General features: G+C 35.9%; 1 protein-coding gene across 1 annotated transcript; it reads left to right on the forward strand.

Moving 5' to 3' along the window:
- Nucleotides 1–4,666: 4,666 nt before the first annotated feature.
- Nucleotides 4,667–23,829, forward strand: LOC107550323 (uncharacterized; the record flags this gene model as incomplete). Its single annotated transcript, XM_016231595.1, has 11 exons — nt 4,667–4,923; nt 6,569–6,651; nt 7,672–7,749; nt 7,995–8,054; nt 9,054–9,167; nt 11,805–11,840; nt 12,187–12,300; nt 19,000–19,104; nt 19,649–19,886; nt 20,580–20,734; nt 23,317–23,829. Coding segments are annotated over exons 2-11 (1,458 nt in total), but the record flags the coding sequence as incomplete, so codon positions are not given.

Below are 23,829 nucleotides of genomic sequence, written 5' to 3' on the forward strand. Positions count from 1 at the left end.
AGAGTATGTTCCTGGTTAAGACACAAGACATTCTCAACAGAGCGACGAATCGACGAGTCACTATGGAAACGGACGCTAAGAAAAAGCGCACCATGCTGTTTCTTTCTTCTTTTGTTCAATGTTCGTTTACATGCTTAGTGCATATCGCCACCTAATTGATGGTTGTGCAATCATTTTTATTTTTCCGTTTAATCTTTAATCATTGAGAATATTAATTATGTTGTTTGTTTGATGCTAATTATATATTAAGTCATATCAGATATGTATTTTGATTTAGAATTTAGACATTATAGAAAATGCCGATCCATGTGTGAGATGATAATATAAAATGTAATAAATATAATATAATAAATTAAACATTACCTTGTCATAGTGTTTTATAATTTATACAGATAACTCTTATATATACCAATAAAATAAAACCATATTAGAATAATATATTACCTTATATTAGCGCTTCATCATTAACATATCATACAAAAAAATAAATATAAATATCTATATATAATAGGCTATATTACATATTGTAATATTATATAATGTTGTGCGCTATCTGTCACGCCCACTGAAGGCTCGTCAGTAGATCACACCTGCGCTGATAGCGCTGAAGTAAACTAACCCGGGAACAGAAGCTGCTCCGGAGCAGGTTATCGTCAGAGAGCAAGTTGCTATGGTTACTTACATACCCTGAAAGTAACCTCCGATTTTGGAACCGAAAGCTGAGGTTATCCGCTCGCTTATCCTCAAACATACCCGGGTATGTCACATAACCTGCTTTTTGGAATACCCCCCTGAAGAATAAATAGGGAGACTAACGAGGAGGGTAATGAGGGCGACACAGGTGGAGAAACTGAAACAATAATGAGGTGACAAGACGGGCAGGGTCATGGCACCAACACACACACAAAAAGCCATGTGCTCATACCCAGGTATGTCACATAACCTGCTTTTTGGAATACCCCCCAGGAGAATAAATAGGGAGACTAACGAGGAGGGTAATGAGGGCGACACAGGTGGAGAAACTGAAACAATAATGAGGTGACAAGACGGGCAGGGTCATGGCACCAACACACACACAAAAAGCCATGTGCTCAAACAAACACAGAGAGACATCTGGTGGCCAACTAGGGCACACCAGCAGATCCGTGACAAATAGAAGTTACCTTAATTGTTGAGGCACGCTCAGCATGCAACCAGTCCAGCGTGCAAGTAAAGAAAGTTTGTAAGCTTTACTACAAGCTTTCTAGATTACATTAGTTAACTTAATATCAAGTGTTTTTGTTAACTTCATGTCAGTGTATTAGCCTTAACCTAATCATGGATAAAGTAACTGCTAGCTGCTAGCTTATTCACATGAATGTAGGTATGTGACATGGATGACGTCAGTTTCCTGAGTAAAGTACAAATTACCAAATAATAGTGAAGTACAATTGCTCAACTACTTTACACCTCTGAATAGAGCCCATTCAGCTAATCATTTCTGTAATCATCTCTTGCTCTTCTCAGAGGTCTATGTACACTATTTCACCACTCAGTTGTTGTCGTATATCTTATTACTGGTGCATTGCGACATTTTTTTATGATAACAGCAATTTAACTGTCCAAAGATCAAAAGACCAAAGATGTTCTCAGCAGCTCTATTCAGTCTCTCTGTAGTCAGGACCGTGAAAAAGGTATCATGCGTGTTATTTTAATGTTAATTTGGTCTATTCAGACACCGACTAAATTATAACAAAATGGAGGGGATCAACAGAGTAGAACGATTTCCACAACGATTACAGTACAAAAACAAAATATGTTTGACAGACAATGACCTCTAATATCTAAGTCTTGATCTTCTAATGCTGTACCATGAACAGGAGAGTTAGTCAGAATGGATCATTACTTTATCCCATCACTGTAAAATGTGTTATTTAACGAGTGTATGCTAGCTGTTGATGAACACACATAACTAACATCAAGTCTTCTAGTCAAACAGCTCATAGAATCTTTATCACATTATGAGAACTACACTAATAATTATACTTAAAATTAAAAGAAAAACATTTGCATATCTATAATTTAATACAAATAAATTACAGTACATAACCTTTTGATTACATTAGTAATGAAATGCCACAGATGAAGTGGACTGGAAGGTCTCATGACATTGTAGTAAATATTAAAACTTGTACAGTAATTTTTTCTTTCTTTCTTTTTAATTAATTTATTGTTTGTTTGCAAAATGAATTATCTGTATCATTGGAACAACACATTCTAACACTTTCAGTTATAATCCATCTATGCAACGGCAATGCAAAGTTTATATGCCCTGCTATATAAACCCCCACAATATGTTTCTACCTTCTGGATATTTTCTCAGCTAGAGAATGAGGAAAAGGTGCTGTTGAAATTCTTCATTAGTCATGTGCTTCCCCATATTAGTCCAAGCCAAGGAATAAATTCAACATATCGTTAACTTTCCTGAGTGTTTTCGAAATATGAGCAATATTAGCAATTGGTTAAATACCCTTTAAGAGCTGAGAAAGCTCATTAAACAACTTCATATGCATTTTCACAATATATTTCACCCATGCCACCATGCATCTGTTATTTTCTAATGCTAAATTCTCTCTATATATAGTTTAATTACAGTTATTTTTAAGAAGGCTTTGACATCCAAACATAAGTGACACTCAACCTAAACCTAAAAACATAAATTCTGCTATCTTAAGAAATTATTATTATTAATAATAATAATAATTATTATTATTTTCGTTACAGGTTGCCCCAAAAACACATTAATATGCAAATTAGATACCGTGTGTAGATACATTGTATATAATGGGAAAACCTGTTCATGGCCATTTTACACACATATTGCATAAAGGAAAATGGTATATTAAATCATTCTGTTATATCTTTCATTACATAGTTGAGAATCATCCTTATACAAAGTTTGGTATATAACAAATAAAAATTGATTGGTGATTTAAAAAAAAATCCCACTGTTTTTGCCTTTTCATGGATGTTGATCCAGGAACAAGTTGTACTTGGTGAAATCACGGTCACCCTGTTTATGTCTTTTTATTTTTGCATAGCATAACATGAATGAAATATCATTTTTCAAAAAAAAAAAATCAAATTTTTTTCTTAAGCTCTAAACAATGTAATTACATGAAAAAAATACTAAATTTACCACAAAAAAAAAAAAGATTCTGGTATTCAGGAGGATATTATTTATTTCCCCCCCCCTGCAATTTACCTCTAGCTTGTTTCCTTCTAATACACCTGGAACTGCATACTAAATATGGTTGTCTCTGTGATAAATTGCTTGTTTTGTTCCTGGATTCTTCCTGCTGCAGCCCAGCGAACCTCCCGTCAGACAGCATCTCCAAGGTGCTATGAACCATAAGACTAAAACATCTCAAACATACACCACTATTTCATAAGTTTGGGATTGGTATGCTTTTTTTAATGTTTTTGAAAGTCTCTTCTGCCCACCACAGCTTCATGTATTTGATTAATAATACAGTAAAACAGTAATAATGAGTTGTGAAATTAATACAATTTAAAATAACTGTTTTCTATGCATTTTTAATGATTTGCTGCTAAGAACAGTTGTGCTGCTCTGATGAATGAAATGTTTTTAAAAGGTACAGATTTATTTGAAACAGAAATATTTACTCTAACTTGTGATAACTGATAATTAAAGACATTGATAATAATTGTGATTAAACCAGATAATAGCAAAATAAGCAAAAATAGGGGCAACAGCACCTATGGTACTTGACCTGTAATGATATCAAAGTCCACTAAAGGAAGTAGAGCTTTATTTGTATTTACTCCTAGACTTTGAACTAGCTTTCATGATAATGATTGGAACTCAGACACACTCTTTTAGTTTAAATTAGATGAAAAAATACATCGTTTTAGCCAAGTATTCACACAACACATCTCATAGCCTTGCACTGCAGTTATATGTGATGAAATAAATCATCTTTTGTCTGAAATAATATGAACAGCAGCTATGCTAATCTTTCTCCTTTTGCTTTCCTGTTTCTATCTCAGGATGCTCACTTGCGGAGACTTAAAGGGATAGTTCACCCAAAAATGAAAATTCTGTCATTAATTACTCACCCTCATGTCGTTCCAAACCCGTAAGACCTTCGTTCATCTTTGGAACACAAATGAAGTTATGTTTGATGAAATCCGAGAGCTTTCTGAGCCTGCATAGACAGCAAGGTAACTACCACGTTCAAGGCCCACAAGGGTCGTAAGGACATCGCTAAAATAGCCCATGTGACTTCAGTGGTTCAACCTTCATTTTAAGAAGCCATGAGAATACTATTTATGTGCAATTTGCAAACTTTATTCAACAATTCTTTATGTTATGTGTACCTATATGTCCACTTTTATTTGTAAGCAACACTCAGACGCAAAATGAAATGACGAGTTTTGATAAAATGACAAAAAAATCATCAAAATGACAGTATGCTGTGTTTTGCATCATGCTGTAGAGTTTTGCTGACCAATAAACTGAGAAAAAATAAACATTGCTCTTTTACATATGTCACCAACACTGTAACAATGCAAAGTGGGTTGAACATGGTTGAACTTAGCCTAATGCAGAAGGATAGTGTTTAACTGAACACAGGACTTGTGTTATCTTTGAGCTGCATGTGTGCTGTGAGGGTGTGTGTTCTGTACAGATGGCATGTGGATGTTAATGCATGAGAAAAACACATGCTACAGCAAATGTATTAGCCTGCACAGATGTGAAATGAACAGTTTTAGCACAGTATATTGGATTGTTGTCATGTGCAGTCTCGTGTCCTCCAGCAACTTTCGCTTTCGTTAGCTTCGGCTGAAAAGCAGGGCATCAGGTTGAACCGCGCAGTTCAGAAGTCGACAGCTCACTCTTGACGAAGCTCTCGCTTTCCGGTAAGTGCAAGATTAAGGGGCAGATTTGTCCTTTTATTTGCTCTTTAATGTTTCGACATTACTGTCGAAAAAAAGTAGGCTGTGTCAGTAAAAGTTGTCATTGTCGACAGTAAAAGTCTGGAACTGCTCTGCAAATCTCTAGACCGTCATTTTGAACAAACCATCTGCTGTCCAAAGAAGAAGCTTAATGCGAACACATATGTGTGAAGACGGGCATTCATCTTCAAGACCGATCAAAATGAAATTAAATCTTTAAACCGGTGTGTGTGCGTTTTGTACGAAACGAAAATGAAACTAAACGCATTTCTCTTCAGTCGCTTCAGTCTTTAAAGGGGTCATATGATGTTGCTAAAAATAACATTATGTTGTGTATTTGGTGTAATGAAATGTGTTTATGCGGTTTAAGGTTAAAAAACACATTATTTTCCACATACTGTACATTATTGTTTCTCCTCTATGCCCCGCCTTTCTGAAACGCGTAGATTTTTACAAAGCTCATCGGTCTGAAAAGCGAGGTGTGCTCTGATTGGCCAGCTATCCAGTGCGTTGTGATTGGCCGAATACCTCAAGCGTGTGACGGAAATGTTACAGAGACAAAAACATTAAAACCCATTATAAACGAGGCATTCCTTGCATCCAGTGGGGACATACTTACTGAATGACTTATTCTGTCTTTTTACGTGTTGCGTTGCATCGCGCCGCGTAAACATAAAACCATGTCTGCATTTGTGATCAGAGAAACGACAAACAACTAGCACTGCTCTACACTGCTCAAAACTCAGTTTGAATCATCAGTGGCAAATCCCTTAAATATGAAAACATACTTTACAGGCTGTGAGTCAGCATTATTTGTCAGAACACCAGCATTGTAGGCTACTCTCCCTGGAAACAGTCCTCGTCCTCCATAAAATGTGCTGCACACATCTGAATATTTGGGTTAAACTGTTCCGCTTTCACAACGAAGCACACAGCGTCTTCACGGCATGGCGGCAGCAGCAACAATACTACAGCGAGAATAAAAGTTACACCTTCTTTCTTTGCGTGAACATTTGGGTGGCGTTATGCAAATCTTCCCACATCGTGAGGTAGATATGTGGGGGCGTGTTTAAACGAGGCGTTTTAGGTGGGTGTGGTTGACTCTTAACTTTTATAAAGAATATCTCTTTGGATTTGAGACTTTAGTCTTTGCAACTTCACAGATCTTCTTTATGCACCAAGAGCTTGTAACACTCCAAAGAGAAAGGAAACATTGAAATCGCATCATATGACCCCTTTAAGACAACTTTAGGAATAACTACATAAAGTATAAAATGCTGACAGATCGAGCAATTGACAACTTTATGATTTAACATCTAGGCCTACACTTTAGTGTTCATTTTTAAAAGTTTGCCATTTCTCTCTCTCTCTCTCGGTGTTAAGCAAGATTTCCTACTTTTCAAAGTGATTTCAATTTTCGATTTCAAAGTGATTTCAAATGTAATCTTTTACATTTGAACAATAACGATTTGCTAAAGCATTTTGAGCACTTACAGTTTTCGGAGCACACTTAAGCATTGCTTAGCTACTTGGAGCATTTGTTTACAAACTTAAAACGCTCAGTTGTAATATTTATTTGTATATTATAAGCTATTAATCAAACCTAAAGTTTTCTTTCAGCTGGTGTTTGGAGATTTTCCCACAGTCATGTCAGAGGGACAGTCGGATGATGGAATGGATTGTGAGGAATATGTGAGTCACAGAGTAACTTTAGCATTTATCTTTGAATATATTAATATTTATGATTTGCAAAATATGTTTTTTTTTGTGCCATGTACTCTATGTCAAAAAAACATCATACAGCTCAGATAGTTATGTGGCATATGTCATTTAAAAGGTCTCACTGAGTAGAATAAAACAAGCTTTCAAGGGCTAAGAAAAAGGCTACCTTGGTTCCAAATGCTGTAACTTTGGATTACTTCATGATATCACCACAACAATTTAGTTTACACACAGCTCACATGTTGGGGAACATCACCAAAAAAAAAAAAAAATTCTCCAACCTTATTTCCTAAGATATTGAATGTCAAATATGTAAAATTTCCTTTGAGCACACAAATTTTTCCTGACATTTGATCACATATTTCTCAGAAGGAGAATGTCCAAATGTAAAGGTTTTCTTCCCCCTAAAAATACAGACACATTTCTATCAAGCAATACATACCTTTTGACTCGCCTTGCTACGGGTTTGGAGTTATTTACTTTTGTGTATGTCACTCAGAAAACAACAGTTTTTAAAATGCCTTCAGGGTGTCAAGGGCTAAACAAAAAGGCCTCTTTTGTTCCAAAATTATGTACGTTTTGGATGCTTTATGATATCGCCACGAAATGTGTAACATATACAGTTAACATGATGGGGAAACTAAAACTACAGAACGTTTTCTATCAGACGATACATACCTTTCGACTCTTCTTGTTACACGTTTGGAGTTATGAGTTATTATTTTTGTGTACTGTATGTCACTCAGAAAAAGCAACACCTTCAGGGAGGCAAAAATGCCTTCAGGGCATAAAGGGTTAATGTAATATAGGTACACAATTAAAAAAAATGGTAAAACAAGTGGTCACCACAAAATGGTTTTCACAAACATGGTCAGCTGCCATTAAATAGCAAAATACATTTAAGATTTATTGAGAATGGTTGTTCTTGGTTTGTGGCAAGTGCGAATAAATGACCATGCCTCTTATTGTTTTTGTTGATAATAATATTAGGGAAATCCACAGCCCATCAATATCTCAAACAGTGTTGATCAAGATATGGAGGATGTAAGTCAGGGTTCTAATGCTCAGGTGAGTCACATCAAGTGAAATATATATACAGTATATAACTATATATATATGAGTGTGTGTGTGTGTGTTATCTATTTTATGAGGTAGCAATTTTTTATGTCTTTGATAGAAAAATTACTTTTTTAATGACTTTTATTTTATGATTTTAATAAATTAAATATGTATGAAAAAGTTCTTTAAAAAAAAAAAGTTAAAAAGACATTTATTGTAATTCCACAAACTGGGTAATATTCTCACTCTCTCAGGGTACCGGTGAACGTGTAATCACTCAACAACCTCTCAGAAACATTGGACATGATAATAAGGTAAATATTGATCTACATTTGCTCATTTACAACACATACACTCTTAAAAATAAAGGTGCTTCACGATGCCATAGAAGAACCTTTTTGTCTAAATGGTTCCATAAAGAACCTTTAACATCTGAAGAACCTTTCTGTTTCACAAAAGCTTCTTTGTGGTGAAAGAAGGTTCTTCAGATTATAAAAAGGTAAGAAAGAGATGGTTCGTTAAAGAACCTTTGACTGAATGGTTCTTTGTGGAACCAAAAATGGTTCTTCTATGGCATCGCTTGAAGAACCTTTTGAAGCACCTTTATTTTTAAGAGTGTAGCTACTTTAGAATGGCATCACAGAGACAGCGCTAAATTGGATTAGGCTTGATTATGTTCCCTCTTTTGTTTTCTATTATTTATGACTAAAATCACTGAGAAATATTTTCTTTACCTGTTGTCCTACAAAAGATGAAACAACTGGAGTTTCATCCAATCAACAAAAGTAAAAACAATATTTGTTCAGGATCAATAATTTCCTCTCAAAATGTAGATGTTGGAGGTTTGTTTTATTTATTTGTTTATTTATTTATTGGTGGCATGGGCCACTAAACGCATATTTAATAGGTCTTATCTAGAATGATTATGAGAAATAATGAATAATTCAATTAATGATTAAATAATATATGTCATCAAGCCATTTTTATAACGATGCTCACAAAATAATTATATTTTAGACATGGGAACAGTTCACTGCCCATGTTTGATATATCAGTCGATACTGAATATCGATATGTATTGCCTTCAGTGTCATACACAGTTGTCAACTACTGGTGTGAGGGAATTATCCTGACATATTTATTTAACCTACATTTATATTATAAAATAAGGTGTTGCAGATATGCACAGACATAGGTGTCTCAACGTGTTGCTGAGTTACTTGCCCTCACAGAAAGCAGTTATTAATTGTATTGATATTAAAACAGAGAATATTCTTCTTATTTATTTAATTATTTTTTTATGTGTACATTAGGGCTTCAGTGCAGCAGGTGCTGAAAGTCAAGACTCTAGACATCCTCCGGATCACAAGAAGCATCAAACCATCACATCGGGTCAAACAAACCAATCACAGCCAGAGCCAGAGAAGGTATGGACTAAAGAGCAGAGCTTGAGCCATAGATTTTCTAAGAGTCATAAATATTTTATAGAATATCAATTATCTTATATTTGTTTGTTTACTTTAGTTCAATATTGCAGAGAGTTTTGTGATAATGACTTGGCTCCCACAGGTTGTTTGCACATAAGGTCACTGCTGTGGCGTGAAATGCAGCTGGAGGACAGGAAGTGAATTTTCTAAAGGAATCGCTAGCAGAAACTCAATATGGCTATGTTTTTAATTGTTTACGGATGCTCAACCGTAAACCACAAGGAGCTTTTATCGTGTATGAAAATATGTTGTTCAAAAGGGGGGAAAAGACAAGAAATTGACTGAAAAATGCAGGAAAAAGTGTCCCGGGAGGAGCCGAGACAGATAATGCTTGTGTGTGCAAATGGTTAATATAAGATATAATAATATATTAAAGGGGTCATATGACGATGCTAAAAATAACATTATGTTGTGTATTTGGTGTAATGAAATGTGTTTATGCGGTTTAAGGTTTAAAAAAACACATTATTTTCCACATACTGTACATTATTGTTTCTCCTCTATGCACCGCCTTTCTGAAACGCGTCGATTTTTACAAAGCTCATCGGTCTGAAAAGCGAGGTGTGCTGTGATTGGCCAGCTATCCAGTTAAATACCGAAATTTAATTAACTGATATAATGTTAATATACCAACCTACTGAAGTACTGAAATCTGTTTTGTATCTTTGTAATACACTGATAACCACCAAATGCAGATGATGATGAGAAAGTCACATGATGAACCAAAGCCCATCACAAGCAGCTTTTAAATACTAACACATATATAGAAGGTGCACAGTGTGTCATTCACACAAACACTAAACACCATCACGGTAACACACATGACACTGAAATAATGCAATAAACATTCATTTAACAACATTAGGTGTAACACACAACCCTAATATACAAAACTGATAAGAAAAAACTAAGAAGAAACATAGTTATTTCAACAAGAAAACATCAAATTTGAAATGTAACGCAGGGAATTGTGGGAATGTCAATTTACGGTTATTCACTGTAAATTATACTTATTTCTTTTTCACTTCCAAAAACGGTATACTACCGTAAAATTAGTGTCCAATACATGTAATGTCCAATACAGTTTTTCTACAGCTACTCTGCAGGTTCAGGAAACAGTCCTCCATAAAATGCATCACACAGCGTCACACACGGCGGGCTAGAGTGAGCGTCCGGCGGGCTTGTGGCAACCACATGTGACGACCCCGGGCTGGGCTCCGCTTCATCCACGGTGAAAGCCGATCCGGCGATCCACAGCGCAAAGTTGTAGTATTTCCTCAGCGACCAGCACGGATCAGCTCCAGGCATGACGAAGCGAATATCGCCCTCTTTTGGAAGACCAAACAAAGTAGTTTCGCTTTCACAACAAAACACACAGCGTATTCACAACATGCGGCAGCAACAATACTACAGCGAGAATAAAAGTTATGCCTTCTTTCTTTGCGTGAACATTTGGGCAGCATTATGCAAATCTTCCCACATAGTGACGTAGACATGTGGGGGCGTGTTAGAACGAGCCGTTTTAGGAGGGCGTGGACAAGTCTTAACTTTTATAAAGAATATCTCTTTGGATTTGAGACTTTAGTCTTTGCAGCTATACAGATCTTCTTTATGCATCAAGAGCTTGTAACACTCCAAAGAGAAAGGACAAATTAAAATCACATCATATGACCCCTTTAAAATATTAACACAGAAATATATAAATAGATACAGGGCTGACAACTCTCATGCATTCAGCATGTGACACTCAGAATTCACACATAGACACGATGGAAATAAGATATGTGACCCTGGTCTTAAGTCGCTGGGGTATATTTGTTGCAATGGCCAAAAATACATTGTATGGGTCAAACATTTTTATTCTTTTATGCCAAAAATCATTAGGAAATTAAGTAAAGATAATGTTACATAAAGATATTTAGTAAAATTCCTACAGTAGATATATCAAAACTTAATTTTTGATTAGTAATATGTATTGCTAAGAACTTAATTTGAACAACTTTAAAGATGATTTTCTCAATATTTAGATTTTTTTGGACCCTCGGATTCCAGATTTTCATTTTACATGCTGCTAACAGGACCAATGGCTACATACCCTGTACATGCAGCACAGTTTCAGGATATCCCGCATCACTCATTTAAATGCGGGATTCACTTTTGAAATCGCTTGTTTGCCATCAGGGTGAGTTACTTAGCCTATATCCACCGCCCCGATGGCAGGAAAGTATTTCAGTTTAGTTGAAAATGTGCTCCTCTTCATTACATAAGGATCACGTCCTTATGTACAACATATGTTGTGATTTTCTGTTTATACCTTCCTGTTGAATAGTGTCTAAACCAGTACAGTATGGACTTTCCTCCATCTCATCCATTCTGCTTGTCACTTCCTGCCCTCCATCTGAATTTCATGTGTCATCAGAATCACGTGATTGCAATCAAGCTAATAAACAGAAAAATATATTTATGACATAACGAGAAGGGTTGTAGGTTTGTGGCAGTCAGTTAGAACAAATTACAATGGCAATTATATATTGTACTTATATTAATATATATAGAACATTATTCTTTATTCAACAGATCTCACCTGCTCAGATAAAACAATCTAATGATCAGGTGAGTACCAGTCACTGTGCAATGTTGTTCACAAAATAATTATATTTTAGCCATGGGAACAGTTCACTGCCCATGTTTGATATATCAGTCGATACTGAATATTGATATGTATTGCCTTCAGTGTCATACACAGTTGTCAACTACTGGTGTGAGTGAATTATCCTGACATATTTATTTAACCTACATTTATATTATAAAATAAGGTGTTGCAGATATGCACAGACATAGGTGTCTCAACGTGTTGCTGAGTTACTTGCCCTCACAGAAAGCAGTTATTAATTGTATTGATATTAAAACAGAGAATATTCTTCTTATTTATTTAATTATTTTTTTATGTGGACATTAGGGCTTCAGTGCAGCAGGTGCTGAAAGTCAAGACTCTAGACTTCCTCCGGATCACAAGAAGCATCAAACCATCACATCGGGTCAAACAAACCAATCACAGCCAGAGCCAGAGAAGGTATGGACTAAAGAGCAGAGCTTGAGCCATAGATTTTCTAAGTTCTAATAGATTTCTAATATAAAGTTTTCTAATAGATTTTCATAAACATTTTATAGAATATCAATTTGCTGTGAATTTACTCATCCTCAGGCCATCCAAGGTATGGGTGACTTGTTTTCTTCAGTAGAACAGTAACAGTGGTCATTGGTGATATAATATGCAAATCAAAGGCTACCATTACTCTGAGAGTGAAAAATAAGCATATCAGGGAAACAAAATTAATACCCATGGGCCTTCAGTGAAATGATCAGTCTTTGCAAGAAACATTATTTGCATAACATTATTACCTGTAATCCACAGCCTCAGGCACATGGGGAAGTCTGATTCTTTTCCACAAACTGGTTCTTTTGGAAAGTTCGTTTTAATGAATTGGTTCAAAAACCTGATTCACCAGTTTATTTAATCATGCAATGATGTAACGTATAGGCAATTATATTATTAAAGCAGCCAATAGTGATATGAAACTGTAACAAACGTCCACTGGAGGCAAGTTGAATGAGAACCCATGTGCAGCTTAATAAAATCCAAAAGTGAGCAGAAACAAAATGAATAAGACTTGGCTTGGCAAAAACACAAACAAACTCACCAAACAGTGGATTACACAAACAAAGCTAAACAATGGACAATGAAACATGAGGGCTATATATATATATATATATATATCATCAAACAAAGGCGTCACATGAAACGATCCAACCAATGAGAGCAATGGATGGCCTGAAGATGAGTAAATTAATAGCTAATTTTCATTTTGGGTGAACTATCCCTTTTCTGTCATGACAACTCTCTGAGAGTTTAGCATGGTAATATACATGGCAGTGTTAACGTGTTAGTCTTGGCAGAATAGATCTTCTAAGCTTCTGCTGCTGCAGAGCAATTACCGAGACTTGCTACTGCCAATACAGCCACAGACATGCTGCTGTGAGCATGTAAGAAATACTGCTGCTGCACATATAACATACATGAAATAACCCCCATAAAGCAGGAGACACAGAAACGGAAAATACAAGCTAGTGTTGGGCGATATGCTCAATTTTCATATTGTCTTATCGTCAGCTTGTGAGATCGCCGATACACAATATTATCGTGCTAATTTATGTAATTATTTACTTAGTTTCATTGCGAGAAAGTGAACCAACTCCAGCGTAAGGCTAAAAGCAGCCTAATGTTTTTAAATATGACTGAATTTGTATTTAACATGATAACAAATGAATAGAAACATCGTAAGTCACTAATTATAATGCTTACATTTCCTCAGTTATTCAAAAAGCAGCTACAGAAAACGAGCAAAAAACATTACATTACCAAAGAACATCATCACAAGCTCAGTCTAGCGTGAGTTTATGCACTTTAAAACCACTCCTGTTAAACTCAGTGAATCTATACTATGTGATGATTAAATCTCTTATACTTACATCACACGTACATCTGCACTTTGTTGTTTATAATGAGAGAATTCATATGTATTAAATAAATGAATGTGACATTGAGGTTACGCAGCTAAATATTGTGAACCCCGGTTGAAGTGTATACAAGTACAAATGCTTATTTCATTTAAACCTGTTCTCATGTTTGTAGCTTGTCTGTGTGTCCTCACGGCGATTACATACACTAGACTGCTTGTTGTTGCAGCTTTATAAATACAGTTGCGTAAATTCTACTGCTTATATGCGTAGTATTTTTCTCCTGCATGAGAATGCAAGACTGTTACTCATGATGCTTAGTTTAAAGCTTGATTATGGTTGCTCGTTTAGAAATTAATAAGGCAGACCATGCAATATGCTCAGTGAAAGTTAAATACAAAATACAACTATACAAATATACAAATAAGATGTAAAAATATATATAGCACAAGGCATATGGCAGATAGAGTGCAAACCAGTAAAGTAAACAACAGTGCAGATATAATGATTGTAGTGCAAAAAAATGATTTGTAGTGCAAAAGAGCTTATTCAGACTGATTAAAGTGACAGTGTGTGTGTGTGAGTATTTGGGAGGGGGGAGTGGGAGAGTCCGTCAGAGGGTCAGAGTTCAGTGGTGCGTGGGGCAAAAGAGGGGAGGGGGGGGCAAGGTCGGGAGGGAGTTCAGCTTCCTGACAGCCTGATGGATGAAGCTGTCCTTCAGTCTGCTGGTCCTGGCCTGGAGACTCCGCAGTCTCCTCCCTGATGGCAGCAGACTGAAGAAGCTGTGTGTCGGGTGGGTGGGATCACCTGCAATGCAGAGGGCTTTGCGGGTGAGACGGGTGTTGTAGATGTCCTGAAGGGACACCCCTTTGTGTCAGTATTTTATATTTTGTTGAAGCACCTTTTGCTTTAATTACAGCCTTTAGTCTGTTGGGATTTGTCTCTACTAACTTTGCACATCTAGACTTTGCAATATTTGTCCACACTTCTCGGCAGAACTGCTCAAATTTATGGTGTTATTTTAATGACAAATGTCGAGAGCGCATTATTGTAGCGCGAAAGCACATTAATATAAATCAGATACTCGCTGCTCTCGCCCAGAGAGTGTGCGCGCACTTAAAACGTGTCTCTCCTCTCACTCAAACTGTGTCCTGTGCACTCGCAAATCTCTCTGTGCTCATGCGCTAGATATTCATTCTTTTCGCACCTGAATTAAACGTTGTCAAAAGAAAACTGATTTTTTTCACTAAAGGCCTTTCCTTGTTTTTTATTGTATTGTTTATTGTCTTTTCTGTGATTGCGCATATGCATCTCTCTGTAAAATACTTTGTAAACACTTTTAAAAGGCACTATATAAATAAAGCTTTCAACAATCAGACCTCCACAACTGACTGATGAAAATACTATGTGAAATCTAATTGGCTGAGAGGGAACTGAACCTGGAATTCTTTTGACAATCAGAGATGGATCTTTAATTTATTTCCAGTTTAATAATATTTAGCAATGTTAATGAGATGTGGCCTATATTAGAAATGGCTGAATTGGGTGCTTGGATGATTTGTACATAGCCTATAACCTCTGTCCAACTGGTTGGTCTCTGAGCAATTGATGTAAAAACAACATATTATAGCCTATGGCTCTAAAGACTTCATATAAAAGATCAATGTTATGTCATAATATGTCAGATACCTCAACTGAATTTAAAATAATTGCAATAAATTCTCAGTCGGTATGATGGCAATAGTAACAATTCCAATCAAATCAACATCAAATGCAAAAATAGACGTAAATGATGCAAGATATAACACAATAAATGCTCTGATAGAATCACTGTTTGGACATTTATTGGGAGTTTTTTTTTTTATCCAGTGTTTGTTTTCAGTTCTATTTTAGTTAGATTTTTTTTTCATGAAAACTCTATAGCTACACATTCAATGGCATTCTCAAACAGTGAATATACAATTATATGACAGTTACATGTAATTACATTGTCTGCAAATGCATTAAACCCATAGAATATAATGTAGTAATGTTATGACAAATATGGGAAATTCATTATAGTGTTATATTTGGTCTCCACTTCTTAAGTATAGGGAATAGTGCATCTGACCCTTATCTAAATCTGTCCTTAATCAGAAGATATATTTATTTATTTCAATCCAAGTGCACAATAGGTTATACACTCTTAAAAATAAAGGTGCTTCAAAAGGTTCTTCAAGCGATGCCATAAAATAACCATTTTTGGTTCCACAAAGAACCATTCAGTCAAAGGTTCTTTAAAGAACCATCTCTTTCTTACCTTTTTATAATCTGAAGAACCTTCTTTCACAACAAAGAAGCTTTTGTGAAACAGAAAGGTTCTTCAGGTTCTTTATGGAACCATTTAGACAAAAAGGTTCTTCTGTGGCATCATGAAAATATTAAAGTTCAGATAAATCTGATGGTAGCGTTGGTGGACTGCAGTCTTCAAGTCCTTCCTCAGATTTTCAGTGGGGTTTAAGTCTGGGCTCTGAAGGCCATGCAAGCACATTCACCTTTTTCTCCTTCAACCACTGTGTGCTCAGTTTTGCTGTTTTGCTGTGTTCATTGTCATGTTGGAAGGTAAACCTTCTTTCCATTGAGAACTTTCTGCCAGAAGGCAGCCGATTTTCCTATTTTCCTCGACAGTATTTTGCCCCATAATTTTTCCTCTTATCCTGACAAGTGCTCCAGTGCCTGCTGCAGAGAAACTCTCCCATAACAGGACATCACCGCCTCCATGCTTTACTGGAGGAATGCTGTTATTTGGATGCTGAGCTGTATTGCATTTCTGCCAGACATATCGTTTGGTGTTGAGGCCAAATAATTTAATTTTAGTCTCATCTGACCATAACACCTTTTCCCACGTGGGCTCAGAATCTTCACGTGCACACAATGACCACTGCTATGTTCACACTGCAGGCAAATGTGGCCCAAATCCAATTTTTTTGCTCACTTGTGACTCAGATCTGATTTACTCATGACAGTGTGAGCAGCACAAACCCCATGGAATCTGATCTTTTCAATTCTGATTTGTGCCACTTCCATATGTGGCACTAAATCCGACTCAGGTCAGATGTTTTGCAGTGTGAACAGTCATATCGGAATTCATGCGACTTTTACGTCACTCTAGATCAACATTCGTCGCACTCATGGGAGTCACTTCTAAGATTTTACACACCCAAAGTTATCAAGACAGTTGCGAAAGGTAGTCAGTGGAAGTACAGTGATGTGCCTCATGAAAATATTAAAGTTCAGATAAATCTGATGGTAGCGTTGGTGGACTGCAGTCTTCAAGTCCTTCCTCAGATTTTCAGTGGGGTTTAAGTCTGGGCTCTGAAGGCCATGCAAGCACATTCACCTTTTTCTCCTTCAACCACTGTGTGCTCAGTTTTGCTGTGTGCTTTGGGTCATTGTCATGTTGGAAGGTAAACCTTCTTTCCATTGAGAACTTTCTGCCAGAAGGCAGCCGATTTTCCTCAAGAATTTGACAGTATTTTGCCCCATAATTTTTCCTCTTATCCTGACAAGTGCTCCAGTGCCTGCTGCAGAGAAACTCTCCCATAACAGGACATCACCGCCTCCATGCTTTACTGGAGGAATGCTGTTATTTGGATGCTGAGCTGTATTGGATTTCTGCCAGACATATCGTTTGGTGTTGAGGCCAAATAATTTAATTTTAGTCTCATCTGACCATAACACCTTTTCCCACGTGGGCTCAGAATCTTCACGTGCACACAATGACCACTGCTATGTTCACACTGCAGGCAAATGTGGCCCAAATCCAATTTTTTTGCTCACTTGTGACTCAGATCTGATTTACTCATGACAGTGTGAGCAGCACAAACCCCATGGAATCTGATCTTTTCAATTCTGATTTGTGCCACTTCCATATGTGGCACTAAATCCGACTCAGGTCAGATGTTTTGCAGTGTGAACAGTCATATCGGAATTCATGCGACTTTTACGTCACTCTAGATCAACATTCGTCGCACTCATGGGAGTCACTTCTAAGATTTTACACACCCAAAGTTATCAAGACAGTTGCGAAAGGTAGTCAGTGGAAGTACAGTGATGTGCCAGAACTCAAAAGTACTACAGTGACAACTCTACAAGCACAACACAAGGGCTTGTATCATAAAAGTTTAAAAACTCTGCTCTCTTCTGTCACATCTTTGTCTTTATATTTCATATTGCCTGTGCATACTTCCGTTGGCCTCTGCGGCAGATCACACTATAAATAAATGCATAATCGGTTTACTTTATGTCCTCAGTTCAGAACCATGATCTGTTCACACTGGAATCGGCAAAAATCGGATCTGAGCAAAAATTGGAATTGAGCACTAAGGCTCGCAGTGTGAACGTAGCCTTTGTCATAAATTCCTGATTCTTTTCTATACCCACTGTATATATATATATATATATAAATCACTTTCTCCCCCATATTCCCTTTAAAATTATTTAGGTGGGTCTTGGGATAGATTGTACTTGTCTAAGTGTGTCCTGGAATGAAAACGTTTGGGAACCACTTGAAAATCAAGATGAAATCACTTCATAGATAGTGGTTTGTTGGACGAACTCCATCATGTGGTGGAATAACCCGCTCAGTCACAGATATGACAATAACATGTTTGAGGTGTAATCTCGTTTGCAACTCTCTTCACGATCCTATAGCTAAAACAACGGCACATGGCTTTGGTTATGGGTTTACAAGAACTGATACAATGTACGCCTAGAATTCACCTGCATGTGTACCTGTAAGTTGCTTTAGAAAGTATCTGCCAAATGTGAATGTAAAAGATACTAAAAAATTTAAATAAATACATAAATAAATAAATAACAATAAAAACCTTTTGTTGATTCTAAGGTACACAAAATCCAAAACCTCTCTTCTGTTCATATTGTCTCGGTTCAGTTATGTTTTGTTTGCCATTTTCACCATGGTCACTGATTTGATAGCTGTTCATTATTAATGACCTTGTTTGATCTGTGTATATAAGTGCCTGTGTTTTCAGTTCTCATTTGTCTTTTCTTGTCTGTTATGTTTGTGTTTGCATGCATTCCTTTGTTTAGATTGACCTGTGGATATTATTTAATCTGTTCTGAATCTGATTCTTCCTCGTCTTCCTGCAACCCTTTGTGACAGATATTGATTTGAAAAATATTAAACGAATTGTTTTGTAGACTTAAAATATATCATTAAAATTATTTTTAACATGGTGTTTCTTGTTTTTAGAATTTACCATCAAGCCGTGTTGAAGGTCAAGACTCTAGATCATCTCTGGATGAACAGAAGCATCAGGATATCACAACAAACAAATCAGACTCACAGCCAGAGGAGGTACTGACTAAAGAGCAGAGCTTGAGCCATAGATTTTCTGAGGGACATTGTCACCAGAATATCAGTAATTATGTTTATATGACTGATTAAATGCCAGTGCATAGAATTAAGAAGAATGAACACATTAACATGTGTTAATTAACACAATGATTTTTGTTCCTACATATAAACACATTATCATTCACATCATTTTAGAGTTTAGACCGTATAACTCTCCAGGTCTTTCCCTCCCTCAATACTTTTGCTCCCGATGATGTGCTACAGTGTCTGATTTAAATGAATTCGATAGGAGTCAAAGCACTTTGATATTTCTTTATAATTGTAGCCAGCTGTCCAATTAAAAATTATGAAATTAAATGAATTTATAATAGAAACAATATAAAATATGAAAACATAAAATTTTTGTTATGGTTTAGTTTATTGTCTGCATTTGCTATTCTTCATCATAAAATAGTTTTTAAACATAACTCGGCTATGAGTGAGTATAGTTAATTTTTCATATAGAAATATGACTCTGCATTCATTATGATTTTTCCTATAACAGGCCATTTGTAAAAATGGTGATATAAACACAACCCAATCACAACCCTCAGCACCACTGGATATTGCCAACTTGAAAATCAAAGTGCACTGGAAAGAACCATTTCCAGATAAATGGAGTAAAAACTTAGAGATGGCCATTCAGAGATGGTTGTCCAAACTGGAAGGAGCACCATCTGTCCACAGCATTCAACTCATGGATGATCAATCATGGGCACAGGTGCAGATTACACCATCAACGGGTGAGATGATTTATGATAATTCACTTTAATGCCCTTTTCAGTTTAAATCTTGTAGATGATAGTATCTATATATAAATAGCTAAAATACATTAAGTTTTTTTTTTTTAGTATTGTTATATTACACAAAGACAAATACTAGTGTTGGTGGTAATACATTACTAGAAACACATATTACAGATGACATTTCAAGTCAAGTAATGAGTGAAGTATTAAGTAAAATGTTAATTTTAAAGTTACAAATAACGCTAACTGTTAAGGCCAGTTCAAACCAAAAAAATAACTGCATTTATGGCGAAAATAAATTTTTTTTTTGTGTCAATCCATGTTCATTTTGACCACGAACATGTGCTGTGATTCAGTGCTTGCTGTGCAACAACAATAGTTTCAGAATGGAGACGATCACTGCATCTGCAATGCATCTGCCCCACCGTGTCTGTGTGTGTGTGTGTGCAGTGTGAATGCAGTGTGAATGCTCTAATCTGTTAACCTGGAAAAAAAATAAATACTGCAGACAGATCATGTGAAACAGGCATCGCTCACAGCTCTGTCAGAGAGACTCTCGCTATTGCTTTTCTGCTGTTCACTATATTCAAGTGAAAACACTAAACAAAATGATTTCTTGCTGTTGAATGGTTTCTTCTGATTGATTTCACTTAGTGGACTTTTATATTTTAAATATATTTTTCTCTATAGCTCTAGAAACTTTAGAAAATCATGGGACTGTATATTTGCATTTTAAACATGAAAATAAGGATGCGACTGCGCAGATTTTTCTGGATGAAGAACATTCTGTGACTGTATCACAAAACACCTCCACGTCGGACACGAACAGAAATCCATCATCAAAGGTATCAAGTTTACTTTTTAAGGTATTGATTGCTTCGAGAACCAGGGGTGGATCTAGAAAATGAGTTAAAGACACCCTACAGTCACTAATTTTATCCCTTAAAACTCATCATGTCTGTGATTGGCTACATTGCAAAAGCACATTGTAAACAGAAACCTTTGAGCAGGTATGAAAAGCCCCGCCCTGCACGATGAGAAGACTAGTTACATGTTTGTGATGTAGGAAACACGGGTGGTTTCAATCCATGTTTTTGATTTTGGTGCACCACAGTTTTAAGGAAAAAATACTCAGCAATGATAAATTTGATACATTTGCACATGGTTTGACTTTAAGCATATTAAAAACCCCAGATAGACATAAACAACATTAAATACTTGATTTTTACCATAAGGGTGTCTTTAAAGGGTGGGAAGGGGGTGGCTTGAGGACAGAGGCTACACACTGCAGCTGAATTTGGTTATCAATCACCACAGTTCAGAAACTTATAGAAATGACAACTGAATTAGCCGCATTTACCAAAATCCTATGCAGTGTGTACTGAACCAAAGTTAACAACGAGTTGTTAATGCAGTGTGAATCAAAGATGTGTCTCAATTTTCTGTCATCTTTGCAAGAATGTATTTTGAAGATTGCACAAAGTAAGATATATCTTTAGCAACAGTGTGAAAGTGAATAGCGGTATTAAACATATCAATCAGTGCAATATGTGTCACAAATATGCGTCATCGTTTTTAAATATCGCAGTTTTCATAGTCTACACTACAATATGAAATGTTGTACTTGGGAGTGTCTTCAAAAAGCTCAGTTTTCACTGTCTCAGTGTGGACGAAAGGCCAACATGTAAAGAAAAAAATGTGCTTTTAGTGTAGACGTAGCCTAGATCAGTGCTGGGCAACTGGCCCTCAAGTAGTGATGATCATTAAAGAACGATTTGTTCATTGTGCCTATCATGTGACATGAATGAAAGTCTTGGGAGGTAAACTACTCATTTATGTCCCTCATAAATGATCCTTGACTGCATTATAATGATTTCTTAATTTGGATTATGATCGAGATTACGTAGATGGATGTGTTTGGGGAATTAGGCTGTTGAAAATATAACATTTAACAACACTCAAATGGATGAAATGACTTGAATAAAGAATAATAAATAATAAAATAAAGTTCACTTTGCTAAACGAGATTGAATGAGAGAGTCAGTCAAATGATAATTCAGGTGAATTATGACTTAAATGTGACTAATTCACATAATGCATAAAATTAAAGGAAATAATTAGGATTATTACTACTATTATAGTTTCTATGTTCAATATCTTTTTATTGCTTTTATTTAATTTAATTTTATTAATATTGTTATTATTTGAATAATAGTAATACCTTCAATTTTTAGGCGCCTTTCAAAACACTCAAGGACACCGTACATCATAAAAGAAAAGCAATAAAATACAAAACATCATAACATAGTTTAGATGGCAAAAAGGTATATATCCTATGTTCCCTTTATTTATTTTCTTACTGAGCAAAACTTTTCTCTGTTGAACAGACATTTTGGCCACTTGAGCAAAAACATTCTTTATACTAGACCTGTACAGCGCGCGCGCACACACACACACACACACACACACACACAATTGTGTAACTTTTAACTTTAATGTGCTATTTATATTTGATTTGACCTTTGATGTAACTAAATAATGCACATTTTAGGTTACCAGAGATTTTTTAAATATTTTTTACAGTGCTTTGTTACCAAGAAATTCTATAAAAATGTATTTAAAAAATCAGAACAGTTAAATTCTTTGTAATAATATAATACTATAATATAATATAATATAATATAATAACAAACTGAAGCATTTAAACTGATAGAATAGAATAGAATAGAATAGAACAGAAAACAATCTGAAGAATTTTAACAGATCTGTAAGCTAAATGTTTTCAAAAAACGTGAGCATGTGAATTCTTATACAGTTATCTAAGTAGAGTTTAGAGTAGTAGAGTTTGCACACTACTACATCTGTGTGTGACTAAATATCTTTTATTAGAGTTTTGTTTGAGTTCTGTGCACATCATCCGCTATTTCCACCACTTAATCAAACCACTCTTCTTTAAAACATGATGACGTTTTCTTTCACATGTCATTGTGTTTGCATTGGCTCTCATGTTGAGCTATTTTGTCCTCAGCCATTAAAGTATTCGATTTCTACAGCGATTCATTTAGCACAAATTTTTCTACTCTTTCTATGTAACCTTCTGCGCGGTCGTGACTTAAGAAGTGCGATTAGAAGATTAGATTTCTCAGAGGGCCTCTGAATTAGCAGAAAAACAGTAATTGTCTGATTAACAAATACATGGAAAACAGTCCATTTGTGCACAAATTGAGCTACACTGGTTTTACTGTGTGTTTTTGACTCACTAAAACGTAATTTGTTTCCTCATTACATGAGGATTGCTGCACATATATGCAGCCAACGAAGACAACTTATAGAGCTTACATTTATATTTTATACACTGGGATTTACACAATTACTGTAAAAGTCACTGTTGGTATCAACTCCTTAAAATCCCATGATATGTTTTTAGGTGAACGAGACTAAACCTGTGACTTCTGCTGCATCAGATGACAAAAATAATGATGCAGATGTTCCAAGTAAGACTAAGACCATTAAAACGGATGAAAAATACCCAGAGACCTCAGCTGGATTTACTGTCCCCCTCCATCAGTTCTGGTACATGCTTCATGCTTACAAAAAGGAGGTAGAGAAAATTGAGAAACAACATGGAGTCAATATGCATGCAGAAGTGTCAGTCTCATTCATATCCACCCAGAACTCAAGCCCTGATTCTGTCTCCAAAGCCTCGGAGGACTTTCAGAATCTTGTCACTGATTGTGTGGTTAATTTTAGTGATGTTACCATTAATCATAATGACATGAATTCAGATATTGTGAAGGAGGCAATTCGTAACATCCAGTTAGAGGAGACAAAGTTGATGTTGACCATGTCTGCCAGCAACTGCCGGTTCTTTGGACCAAATAAATTTACAGACATGATTAAAAGAGAGACAACAAGAGTGGAACAACAATTCAAAGACCTG

This window comes from Sinocyclocheilus grahami, unplaced genomic scaffold, assembly GCF_001515645.1.
Source record: "Sinocyclocheilus grahami isolate Dianchi unplaced genomic scaffold, SAMN03320097.WGS_v1.1 scaffold396.1, whole genome shotgun sequence".
Lineage (NCBI taxonomy): Eukaryota > Metazoa > Chordata > Actinopteri > Cypriniformes > Cyprinidae > Sinocyclocheilus > Sinocyclocheilus grahami.